The sequence below is a fragment of the Triticum aestivum genome, chromosome 7A, assembly GCF_018294505.1.
Source record: "Triticum aestivum cultivar Chinese Spring chromosome 7A, IWGSC CS RefSeq v2.1, whole genome shotgun sequence".
In the NCBI taxonomy this organism is placed as follows: domain Eukaryota; kingdom Viridiplantae; phylum Streptophyta; class Magnoliopsida; order Poales; family Poaceae; genus Triticum; species Triticum aestivum.
The window spans coordinates 560,362,914-560,376,256 of NC_057812.1; the positions used below are offsets into that span (position 1 = coordinate 560,362,914).

General features: G+C 44.2%; 2 protein-coding genes across 2 annotated transcripts; both read right to left on the reverse strand.

The window, feature by feature from the left end:
• Positions 1-10,219: 10,219 nt before the first annotated feature.
• On the reverse strand, positions 10,220-11,086 carry LOC123153482 (uncharacterized). Its single transcript, XM_044572588.1, has 3 exons — positions 11,080-11,086; positions 10,708-10,995; positions 10,220-10,628 (listed from the first exon to the last, which is right to left on the reverse strand). Exons 1-3 carry the CDS (start codon positions 11,084-11,086, stop codon positions 10,381-10,383), a joined length of 543 nt encoding a protein of 180 aa, XP_044428523.1. The 3' UTR covers positions 10,220-10,380.
• Positions 11,087-11,740: 654 nt separating this feature from the next.
• LOC123150241 (uncharacterized) lies at positions 11,741-12,641 on the reverse strand. The gene is made up of 3 exons (XM_044570075.1): positions 12,301-12,641; positions 12,142-12,215; positions 11,741-12,059 (listed from the first exon to the last, which is right to left on the reverse strand). The coding sequence occupies exons 1-3, from the start codon at positions 12,636-12,638 to the stop codon at positions 11,869-11,871; spliced, it is 603 nt and encodes a 200-aa protein (XP_044426010.1). The 5' UTR covers positions 12,639-12,641; the 3' UTR covers positions 11,741-11,868.
• Positions 12,642-13,343: the final 702 nt, after the last annotated feature.

Here is a 13,343-nt window from a genome sequence, read left to right on the forward strand (position 1 = left end):
CGAGCGATGGTATTTTCCTACCAATCTATCCCCCTAGGTGCATGCGCGTAGTGCTTGGTTTTGATGACTTGTAGATTTTTGCAATAAGTATGTGAGTTCTTTATGACTAATGTTGAGTCCATGGGTTATACACACTCTCACCCTTCCATCATTGCTAGCCTCTTCGGTACCGTGCATTGCCCTTTCTCACCTTGAGAGTTGGTGCATACTTCGCCGGTACATCCAAACCCCGTGATATGATACGCTCTATCACACATAAGCCTCCCTATATCTTTCTCAAAACAGCCACCATACCTACCTATTATGGCATTTCCATAGCCATTCCAAGATATATTTTCATGCAATTTTCCACCATTCCATTTATTATGACACACATCATCATTGTCATATTGCTTTGCTTGATCATGTGGTTGACATCGTATTTGTGGCAAAGCCACCATGCTTAATTTTTCATACATGTCACTCTTGATTCATCGCAATCCCGGTACACCGCCGGAGGCATTCACATGGAGTCATATTTTCTTCTAAGTATCGAGTTCTAATTCTTGAGTTGTAAGTAATTAAAAGGGTGGTGATCATCATTAGAGCATTGTCCCATGTGAGGAAAGGATGATGGAGACTATGATTCCCCCACAAGTCGGGATGAGACTCCAGACGAAAAATAATAAAAAAAGAGGCCAAAAGAGAGAATAGAAGGCCCAAATAAAAAAATGAGAGAAAAAGAGAGAAGGGACAATGTTACTATCCTTTTTCCACACTTGTGCTTCAAAGTAGCACCATGATCTTCATGATAGAGAGTCTCTTATTTTGTCACTTTCATATACTAGTGGGAATTTTTCATTATAGAACTTGGCTTGTATATTCCAATTATGGGCTTCCTCAAATTCCCTAGGTCTTCGTGAGCAAGCAAGTTGGATGCACACCCACTTAGTTTCTTTGATGAGCTTTCATATATTTATAGTTCTAGTGCATTCGTTGCATGGCAATCCCTACTCCTTGCATTGACATCAATCGGTGGGCATATCCATAGCCCATTGATTAGCCGTGTCAATGTGAGACTTTCTCCCTTTTTGTCTTCTCACACAACCTCAATCATCATATTCTATTCCACCCATAGTGTTATGTCCATGGCTCGCGCTCATATATTGCGTAAAAGTTGAAAGAGTTTGAAAAGGATAAGTATGAAACAATTGCTTGGCTTGTCATCGGGGTTGTGCATGATGGGAGCATTTTGTGTGACGAAAATGAAGCATGGCCAAACTATATGACTTTGTAGGGATAAGTTTTCTTTGGCTATGGTATTTTGATAAGACATAATTGCTTGATTAGCATACTATGAGTATTACTATTTTTATGTCAACAATAAACTTTTATCTTGAATCTTTCGGATCTGAACATTCATGCCACAATAGAGAAAAATTCATTGAAGAATATTCTAGAAAGCATTCCACATCAAGAATTCTGTTTTTATCATTTACCTACTCGAGGACGAGCAGGAATTAAGCTTGGGGATGCTGATACGTCTCCAACGTATCTATAATTTTTTTATTGTTCCATGCTATTATATTATCTGTTTTGGATGTTAATGGGCTTTATTTTACACTTTTATATTATTTTTGGGACTAACCTATTAACCCAAGGCCTAGTGCAAATTGTTGTTTTTTGCCTATTTTAGTGTTTCGCAAAAAAGGAATATCAAACGGAGTCCAAACGGAATGAAACCTTCGGGAGCGTGCTTTTTGGAACAAACATGATCCACAGGACTTGGAGTGGACGTCAAGCAACCAACGAGGTGGCCACGAGGCAGGGGGCGCGCCTACCCCCCTGGGCGCGCCCTCCCCCCTCGTGGGCCCCTCGTGGCTCAACCGACCTACTTCTTCCTCCTATATATGTTCACATACCCCGAAAACATCCAGGAGCACCACGAACCCCTATTTCCACCGCCGCAACCTTCTGTACCCAAGAGATCCCATCTTGGGGCCTTTTCCGGAGCTCCGCCGGAGGGGCATTGATCACAGAGGGCCTCTACATCAACTCCATGGCCCCTCCGATGATATGTGAGTACTTTACTTCAGACCTTCGGCTCCATAGCTAGTAGCTAGATGGCTTCTTCTCTCTCTTTGGATCTCAATACAAAGTTCTCCTTGATCTTCTTGGAGATCTATTCGATGTAACTCTTTTTGCGGTGTGTTTGTTGAGACCCGATGAATTGTGGGTTTATGATCAAGTCTATCTATGAACAATATTTGATTCTTCTCTGAAATCTTTTATGCATGATTGGTTATCTTTGCAAGTCTCTTCGAATTATCAGTTTGGTTTGGCCTACTAGATCGATCTTTCTTGCAATGGGAGAAGTGCTTAGCTTTGGGTTCAATCTTGCGGTGCTCGATCCCAGTGACAGAAAGGGAAACGACACGTATTGTATTGTTGCCATCGAGGATAAAAAGATGGGGTTTATATCATATTGCTTGAGTTTATCCCTCTACATCATGTCATCTTACCTAAGGCGTTACTCTGTTCTTATGAACTTAATACTCTAGATGCATGCTGGATAGCAGTCGATGTGTGGAGTAATAGTAGTAGATTAGGCAGGAGTCGGTCTACTTGTCACGGACGTGATGCCTATATACATGATCATGCCTAGATATTCTCATAATTATTCGCTTTTCTATCAATTGCTCGACAGTAATTCGTTCACCCACCATAATACTTATGCTATCTTGAGAGAAGCCACTAGTGAAACCTATGGCCCCCGGGTCTATTCTCCATCATATAAGTTTCCAATCTATTTTATTTTGCAATCTATACTTTCAATATATATCATAAAAATACAATTAATATTTATCTTATCATTATTATCTCTATCAGATCTCACTCTCGTAAGTGATCGTGAAGGGATTGACAACCCCTTTATCGCATTGGTTGCGAGGGTCTTATTTGTTTGTGTAGGTACGAGGGACTTGCACGTGGCCTCCTACTGGATTGATACCTTGGTTCTCAAAAACTGAGGGAAATACTTACGCTACTTTGCTGCATCACCCTTTCCTCTTCAAGGGAAAACCAATGCAGTGCTCAAGAGGTAGCACTGCTCAATGATGCATTACCCCAGAAGAAGGTCGAATGATCCTCAGTGATATCCACTCGGGGACCTGTGGTAACCATGCATCCTCATGGACAATCATGGCCAAAGCATACCGAGCAGGTTTTTACTGGCCGCGAGCGAATGAAATGGCAAAGGAAATAGTCGACAATTGTGAAGGTTGCCAGTTCTACCCAATTTTATTTTTGTTTCTAGCTTTTTGATTCTGTTTAGTAATAAATAATTCATCTAGCCTCTGTTTAGATGTGGTTTTATGATTTTAATTAGTGTTTGTGCCAAGTAGAACGTTTGGGAAGACTTGGGGAAAGTCTTTGCAATCTTGCTGTAAAAAAATAGAAACTTTAGCGCTCATGAGATTTTCTGCCATTTTTATTGGAAAGTGATATTTAGTTAATTATTTTTAAAGATGATTAATAGATAAATTCCTCACGTCCAGAAATTTATTTTATAATTTTTGGGGTTCCAGAAGTATTCAAAACCTACAGATTACACATACTGTTCTGTTTTTGATAGATTCTGTTTTTCGTGTGTTGTTTGCTTATTTTGATGAATCTATGGCTAGTAATAGAGTTTATGAACCATAGAAAATATTTTACTAACGGAGCTCACGAGATTCTTCTTTAAGTTTTGTGTTGTGAAGTGTTCAAGTTTTGGGTAAAGATTTGATGGATTATGGAACAAGGAATGGCAAGAGCCTAAGCTTGGGGATGCCCAAAGCACCCCAAGGTAAAATTCAAGGACGACCAAAAGCCTAAGCTTGGGTATGCCCCAGAAGGCATCCCCTCTTTCGTCTTCGTCCATCGGTAACTTTACTTGGAGCTATATTTTTATTCGCCACATGATATGTGTTTTGCTTGGAGCGTCTTGTATGATTTTAGTCTTTTCTTTTTAGTTTACCACAATCATCCTTGCCGTACACACCTTTTGGGAGGGACACACATGAATTGGAATTTATTAGAATACTCTATGTGCTACACTTATATCTTTTGAGTTGGATAATTTTTACTCTAGTGCTTCGCTTATATCTTTTAGAGCACGGCGGTGGTTTTATTTTATAGAAATAATTGTTCTCTCATGCTTCACTTATATCATTTTGAGAGTCCTTTAGAACAGCATGGTAATTCACTTTGGTTATAAATTTGAAATGCTAAGAGAAGTTGGATGCTTAATAGATTGTTTTGAGATATAAATGTGGTAATATTAGGGTGTGCTAGTTGAATAATTGTGAAACTGATGAATACTTGTGTTGAACTTGGCAAGTCCCGTAGCATGGACGTATGGTAAACATTATGTGACAAATTTGAAGCATGGGGTGTTCTTTGATTGCTTTCCTTATGAGTGGCGGTCGGGACGAGCGATGGTATTTTCCTACCAATCTATCCCCCTAGGAACATGCGCGTAGTGCTTGGTTTTGATGACTTGTAGATTTTTGCAATAAGTATGTGAGTTCTTTATGACTAATGTTGAGTCCATGGGTTATACACACTCTCACCCTTCCATCATTGCTAGCCTCTTTGGTACCGTGCATTGCCCTTTCTCACCTTGAGAGTTGGTGCATACTTCGCCGGTGCATCCAAACCCCGTGATATGATGCGCTCTATCACACATAAGCCTCCCTATATCTTTCTCAAAACAGCCACCATACCTACCTATTATGGCATTTCCATAGCCATTCCAAGATATATTGTCATGCAACTTTCCACCATTCCATTTATTATGACACGCATCATCATTGTCATATTGCTTTGCATGATCGTGTAGTTGACATCGTATTTGTGGCAAAGCCACCATGCTTAATTTTTCATACATGTCACTCTTGATTCATCGCAATCCCGGTACACCGCCGGAGGCATTCACATGGAGTCATATTTTGTTCTAAGTATCGAGTTGTAATTCTTGAGTTGTAAGTAATTAAAAGGGTGATCATCATTAGAGCATTGTCCCATGTGAGGAAAGGATGATGGAGACTATGATTCCCCCACAAGTCGGGATGAGACTCCAGACGAAAAATAATAAAAAAAGAGGCCAAAAGAGAGAATAGAAGGCCCAAATAAAAAAATGAGAGAAAAAGAGAGAAGGGACAATGTTACTATCCTTTTTCCACACTTGTGCTTCAAAGTAGCACCATGATCTTCATGATAGAGAGTCTCTTATTTTGTCACTTTCATATACTAGTGGGAATTTTTTATTATAGAACTTGGCTTGTATATTCCAATTATGGGCTTCCTCAAATGCCCTAGGTCTTCGTGAGCAAGCAAGTTGGATGCACACCCACTTAGTTTCTTTGATGAGCTTTCATATATTTATAGTTCTAGTGCATTCGTTGCATGGCAATCCCTACTCCTTGCATTGACATCAATCGGTGGGCATCTCCATAGCCCATTGATTAGCCGTGTCAATGTGAGACTTTCTCCCTTTTTGTCTTCTCACACAACCTCAATCATCATATTCTATTCCACCCATAGTGTTATGTCCATGGCTCGCGCTAATATATTGCGTAAAAGTTGAAAGAGTTTGAAAAGGCTAAGTATGAAACAATTGCTTGGCTTGTCATCGGGGTTGTGCATGATGGGAGCATTTTGTGTGACAAAAATGAAGCATGGCCAAACTATATGACTTTGTAGGGATAAGTTTTATTTGGCTATGGTATTTTGATAAGACATAATTGCTTGATTAGCATACTTGGAGTATTACTATTTTTATGTCAACAATAAACTTTTATCTTGAATCTTTCGGATCCGAACATTCATGCCACAATAGAGAAAAATTCATTGAAGAATATTCTAGAAAGCATTCCACATCAAAAATTCTGTTTTTATCATTTACCTACTCGAGGACGAGCAGGAATTAAGCTTGGGGATGCTGATACGTCTCCAACGTATCTATAATTTTTTTATTGTTCCATGCTATTATATTATCTGTTTTGGATGTTAATGGGCTTTATTTTACAATTTTGTATTATTTTTGGGACTAACCTATTAACCCAAGGCCTAGTGCAAATTGTTGTTTTTTGCCTATTTCAGTGTTCCGCAAAAAATGAATATCAAACGGAGTCCAAACGGAATGAAACCTTCGGGAGCGTGATTTTTGGAACAAACGTGATCCAGAGGACTTGGAGTGGACGTCAAGCAACCAACGAGGTGGCCACGAGGCAGGGGCGCGCCTACCCCCCTGGGCGCGCCCTCCCCCTCGTGGGCCCCTCGTGGCTCAACCGACCTACTTCTTCCTCCTATATATGTTCACATACCCCAAAAACATCCAGGAGCACCACGAACCCCTATTTCCACCACCGCAACCTTCTGTACCCAAGAGATCCCATCTTGGGGCCTTTTCCGGAGCTCCGTCGGAGGGGGCATTGATCATAGAGGGCCTCTACATCAACTCCATGGCCCCTCCGATGATATGTGAGTACTTTACTTCAGACCTTCGGCTCCATAGCTAGTAGCTAGATGGCTTCTTCTCTCTCTTTGGATCTCAATACAAAGTTCTCCTCGATCTTCTTGGAGATCTATTCGATGTAACTCTTTTTGCGGTGTGTTTGTCGAGACCCGATGAATTGTGGGTTTATGATCAAGTCTATCTATGAACAATATTTGATTCTTCTCTGAAATCTTTTATGCATGATTGGTTATCTTTGCAAGTCTCTTCGAATTATCAGTTTGGTTTGGCTACTAGATTGATCGTTCTTGCAATGGGAGAAGTGCTTAGCTTTGGGTTCAATCTTGCGGTGCTCGATCCCAGTGACAGAAAGGGAAACGACACGTATTGTATTGTTGCCATCGAGGATAAAAAGATGGGGTTGATATCATATTGCTTGAGTTTATCCCTCTACATCATGTCATCTTACCTAAGGCGTTTCTCTGTTCTTATGAACTTAATACTCTAGATGCATGCTGGATAGCAGTCGTTGTGTGGAGTAATAGTAGTAGATGCAGGCAGGAGTCGGTCTACTTGTCACGGACGTGATGCCTATATACATGATCATGCCTAGATATTCTCATAATTATTCGCTTTTCTATCAATTGCTCGACAGTAATTCGTTCACCCACCGTAATACTTATGCTATCTTGAGAGAAGCCACTAGTGAAACCTATGGCCCCTGGGTCTATTATCCATCATACAAGTTTCCAATCTATTTTATTTTGCAATCTTTACTTTCAATCTATATCATAAAAATACAATTAATATTTATCTTATCATTATTATCTCTATCAGATCTCACTCTCGTAAGTGACCGTGAAGGGATTGACAACCCCTTTATCGCGTTGGTTGCGAGGTTCTTATTTGTTTGTGTAGGTACGAGGGACTTGCGTGTGGCCTCCTACTGGATTGATACCTTGGTTCTCAAAAACTGAGGGAAATACTTACGCTACTTTGTTGCATCACCCTTTCCTCTTCAAGGGAAAACCAATGCAGTGCTCAAGAGGTAGCATTGCTCAACGATGCATTACCCCAGAAGAAGGTCGAATGATCCTGAGTGATATCCACTCGGGGACCTATGGTCACCATGCGTCCTCACGGACAATCATGGCCAAAGCATACCGGGCAGGTTTTTACTGGCCGCGAGCGAATGAAATGGCAAAGGAAATAGTCGACAAGTGTGAAGGTTGCCAGTTCTACTCCAACATGTCTCACAAACCCGCCTGAGCTCTGAAGACCATTACACTTGTCTGGCCATTTGCCGTTTGGGGGTTGGATATGGTTGGACCCTTGAGGACTGGCAGAAGTGGTCTTCCTCACCTACTTGTTGCAGTCGACAAGTTCACTAAGTGGATTGAGGCCAAGCCCATCAAAAGCCTCGATTCGAGCACTACCGTCAGCTTTGTCAGGGGGCTGACATTCAGGTTTGGAGCCCCGCATAGCATCATCACGTACAATGGATCAAACTTTGATTCAGATGAATTCAGAGCTTTTTGTGCTTCCCAAGGCACTCGGGTCGATTATGCTTCAGTCGCTCACCCGAAGTTGAACGGACAAGCAGAAAGAGCAAATGGTTTGATCCTCCAAGGGTTGAAGCCCAGGCTAATGCGACATCTCAAGTATGCGGCTGGAGCTTGGGTAGATGAGTTACCATTAGTACTGTGGGGCCTGAGGACGACACCGAATCGGTCGACTGGTCAGACTCCCTTCTTCTTGGTCTATGGAGCTGAGGCCGTGCTACCGACTGATTTGCTTCATAGTGCCCCGCGAGTGGAACTTTTCTCATAAGCCGAAGCAGAACAAGCCCATCAAGATGTTGTTGACCTTCTAGAAGAGGAAAGAGAGATGGCGCCGATCCGGTCGACCATTTATCAACAAGATCTGCGGCATTTTCACGCCAGAAACGTCAGGGGTCGAGCATTTCAGGAAGGAGACCTAGTACTCCGAGTGGACCAGCAACGTCCACACAAGCTTGCCCCTGCTTGGGAAGGCCCCTTCACCATCACCAAAGTGCTCCACAATGGTGCATATCACATGTACGATGTGGAACACAAGAAAGACGAGCCACGCACCTGGAATGCAGAGCTTCTCCGCCACTTTAACACTTAATCATTTGGACTGTCGAGATGTAATAAGAAGTGCCTTTCAGTTTGTTTATCAAAGACAAGGTTTTGCAGTCTCCTAAATGATTGTTATTTCTTATGCATGTGTCCAAAATTGCCTAGTGGGTGGCTTAGCTGCGAACCTAATTCGCCTAAGTTCCAAAAATTCAAATCCCAAGAGTGGAGAGCATGTCTCTCATCCGGGGGTTTAGCTGTGAACCTGATTCGCCTAAGTTTAAAAAATCCTACCGAGTGGTGAGAAACCCTCCCACTCGGGGGGCTTAGCTGTAGTCCAGTACTCGCCTAAGTTTTAGAAAAATCCTACCGAGTGGTGAGCAACCCTCCAACTCGGGGGTTTAGCTGCAGTCCAGTACTCGCCTAAGTTTAAAAAAATCCTACCAAGTGGTGAGCAACCCTCCCACTCGGGGCTTAGCTGCAGTCCAGTACTCGCCTAAGTTTAAAAAAATCCTACCGAGTGGTGAGCAACCCTCCCACTCGGGGGCTTAGCTGCAGTCTAGTACTCGCCTAAGTTTAAAAAAATCCTACCGAGTGGTGAGCAACCCTCCCACTCGGGGGCTTAGCTGCAGTCCAGTACTCGCCTAAGTTTAAAAAATCCTACCGAGTGGTGAGCAACCCTCCCACTCGGGGGCTTAGCTGCAGTCTAGTACTCGCCTAAGTTTAAAAAAATCATATCAAGTGGTGAGCAACCCTCCCACTTGGGGGCTTAGCTGCAGTCCAGTACTAGCCTAAGTTTAAAAAAATCCTACCGAGTGGTCAGCAACCCTCCCACTCGGGGGCTTAGCTGCAGTCTAGTACTCGCCTAAGTTTAAAAAAATCCTACCGAGTGGTGAGCAACCCTCCCACTCGGGGGCTTAGCTGCAGTCTAGTACTCGCCTAAGTTTTAAAACACGCTCCATCCTTATCCGCAAGGACGACGAGGTGCAGGTCGACCATGATCTGTCCTCGGAGCTTCGACACAAATACAATGTCCGCTCCATCCTTATCCGCAAGGACGGCGAGGTGCAGGTCGACCACGATCTGTCCTTGGAGCTTTGACACAAATACAACATCCGCTCCATCCTTATCCACAAGGACGACGAGGTGCAGGTCGACCACGATCTGTCCTTGGAGCTTCGACACAAATACAACGTTCGCTCCATCCTTATCTGCAAAGATGACGAGATGCAGGTCGACCATGATCTGTCCTCGGAGTTTTGACACAAATACAACATCCGCTCCATCCCGATCCACAAGGACGACGAGGTGCAGGCTATGGGCAACACCAAGTACCTTTGCCCATGATACACTCGACTGAGCTGCTCACAAAGTCAGTAGCAACTCATACTGAAGAAAAAAGTTCTAGTCAAAGAGTCAAAAGATCCAAAAGCAACCAAGTTCAAATAAATCCTACAAGGTTCTAGATCGCAGTTCAAGGTACTCGAGCATCAAGCCCGAAGAAGTTTAAACGGTTACAAAAACCACTCGGCATATCGAGGAAAATTTAATCGGATCATAAAAAGTTTGTTCACTCCGCGGGAGGACTGGCAGGCTCGACGAATTCGTCTAGGTTGATTCCATCTCCAATCCGAGTGGCGGAGGCAATAAAGGTCTCCATGAAGGACTAGAAGTCATGTTTTCTGGTAGTGGCAACCTTGATCGCTGCTAGCTTCTCCTCCTTGGCTTCCTTGAAGTGGACTCGAACTAGCGACAGACTATGTCAGCACTGTAGCGAGCAGACGACTTCTTCCACTCCTGCACTCAGCCAGGGATCTCGTTGAGTCGAGTCATCAAAGACTCGAGGTCATTCTGGGGCGTCTCCCGTGGCCAAAGCGTTGAGTCAATCTGCGACACCGCAACCTTCAGGTGAGCAAGGTAAGCCGTAACACTGGAAACACGGGATTCCAGTCGGAGCACGTTCATGGTAGCTTCATCACCAACAGGGGAAAGGACGGGGTCCAGGCCTGTATCGATTCGTCCGGTTTCTTCTTCAAAGTTTTGGCAGAATTCTACAAACGCAAAGAAATAATGAGTCGACGGTTGCATGGTGAATCGACTATAGCTAAACAGTCAGACAAGGAAGAATACCTTCGAGCACAAGGAATAGCTTCTTGGCGAGTGCCCCCAGATAAGCTTCGAGATCATTTCTCGTACGAGAAATGCCTTCAATCTTCTCGTTCAAAGCCACTTTGTCTTTCTTCAGAAGAGTCACTTCTCGGTTGGACTCGTTAAGGGATGTCTTCAACTTGGTGTTTTCTTCCTCCGGCGCACCCACTGAGGCCAGTTTCTTGTCAGCAAGTACAATCTTCTCCTGAGCCTCCTTTTGTGCAGCAGCAAGATCGAGGTCCTTTTTTGCCAGAGCCTGCTTCATTTTCTCTGAAAGATATGTACTCGGGTCAGACAGAAGAACAAGGAGATGACTTGTGAGTCGGCCAAGATAAACAATCGACCAGTTGTTACCTTCCATATCGGTTGTCTTATCTTTGGCCTTCTGCAAGTTCTGCTTAGCCAACTCCAAGTCAAGATTGAGTTGTCTCTGCTTCTCCTCGAATTCGGAGAATTTGGAGATGAGCTCACAGGATTTTTGAAGTCAACAAATGTTACATCAGTGAACAAAATCAAAAGTTATTCACTCCTGAGTGAAAAGAATTCTCAGACTACTGCCGAATCAAACATTCAACAGTAGTCTCGGGGACTACACCCAGTGGGTGCACTTAGCATGCCCCCACTGGTTCAAGTTATACTCGACATGATCTGTTCAGACCGAGTGAGAAAGTTATGATTCTCAGACCATAGCCGACTGCCCGCAGTCAACTACGGTCTCGGGGACTACACCCAGTGAATGCACTCAGCGTGCCCCCACTGGTTCAAAGACTCAATCAACAGAATCTAGTCAACTCAAGAAGCAAAACTATTCAGCAGTACTATTCAGCAATAAATTAAACACCTAGTGGGTGTGCAAATACAAAAGGCAGAGTGACGAAAAGATGCACAAGGGAAATTTTCGGGTAGCATATCCTAACAGAGCAAGCGACAAGCTAAGAGTTCAGTCGGTAATCAACCAACCTGGACGTTGCTCCGGAGAGCTGAGCTGGCGTCATAAGCAGCTTGACTGGCCCCTCGAACCACCTTCATTTGCTCCATCATGATGCATATGGCCTCCTTGGCAGCACCCACTTGGTCCTCCGGGACGCGATACGTAGTGAAGATTGGAGACGGTGTATCGGTTGGGATCTGAGAAGTCGACATCTAAAGCTGAGCACTCGACAATGGTACGGCAAAAGACACAGAAGCTCGGTTGGCATCACCGGTCTCCTGGATCACTGGCTCCGTCACTAGTGTCGACTGGGGCACCTTGCTAGTTGATGTCTTCTTACTCCTCCTGGGCCTCAGCGGCACATCCTCATCGTCATCTGGAAGATCAATGACATTGGGAGGAGCTGCAAAAAAGAATTAACCGTAAAAATTCAGTCGATCAACAAAATGGCTGAGAAAGCAAAGACAAGTTTGCAAAAGTCATACCCGGGTTAGAAGTGACCGCGTCTTCCACATCCTCGTCATCATCCCTGTAAGCAGAAGTCCCAGAGGTAGCAGCTCTGCAAGTTTCATGATTCACTCGGACAAATGAGAAAGAGTCGACAACACAAGTCCCTGGTCAAAAAGTGGGGGCAAGACACTTACGCAGAAGTGACAGGGACGTCGATCTTGATCTTGGGCAGGGTCTTCCGAGGCTTTGGTTCTGCAACTTTTGGCTGCTTTGGAGCCTTCTGAGTCGGCATAGGCGAAGAGGTCCGAGTGCGCTTCGAAGTCTGTCTGGTCGGCTTAGCTACTTCGCCGTGGATACTTGATGGGTCGTGCTTATGTTTGGAACGCTTTTCGTTGCAAGGTGGTGACTCGACTTCTTCACCATTGCTTGAGTCCTCGCTTTCCTCCTCTTCTCCTCCATCAGACTGACAATCCATGCTTTCGCCTCCGCTTTCTTCTCCTTCCTGGTACTGCTCTTGCTCCTCGTTCGTCATTGAGTACGGATCCGTATAAACCTGTGAAGCAAAAGAGGTGACCAAAGGGTGGTCGACTCAGTAAACAAATGCAAGTCAGAATGAAAAACACTCGGAGATAAGGGACAAACCTTGTCTGGTTGGTTGTTGGTGTCAAATGGTAAAACTCTTCGGGACCCCCTGGGGTTATCCTTGTTCCCTATCATGCTTTGCACCCACTGTGCCACTGACTTCTCATCAACGTCCTCTGGGTGGATCCGAGTGGAATCTTCAATCCCCGAGTACATCCACGTGGAGTGACCACGAGCCTGGAGGGGTTGAATACGTCGACTGAGGAATGCCTCGAGAAGATCCATACCAGCCACACCCTCATGGATCGGCTGAACTACTCGCTCCATCAACATGGACACCTCCACCTTCTCTGCTAGAGTCACTCTCAAGGAAGTAGGTTTCTGGACTCACGCTAAGGAAAAGGGGGGAGACCAGTCGAATGACCAGGGGTCGACTTGTCTTTGCAATAAAACCAAGTCGACTGCCACCCTCTAACCGAGTCAGGGAGAGTCATCGCAGGAAAAGCACTCTTCCCCCTCATCTGGATACCTAAGCCCCCACACATCTGGATCACCTATGTTTTCTCGTCACTCGGGCTAGCCTTTTTCACAGTCTGTGAGCGGCATGTGAAGATGTGTTTAAACAAACCCCAGTACGGTCGGCAGCCCAGGAAAT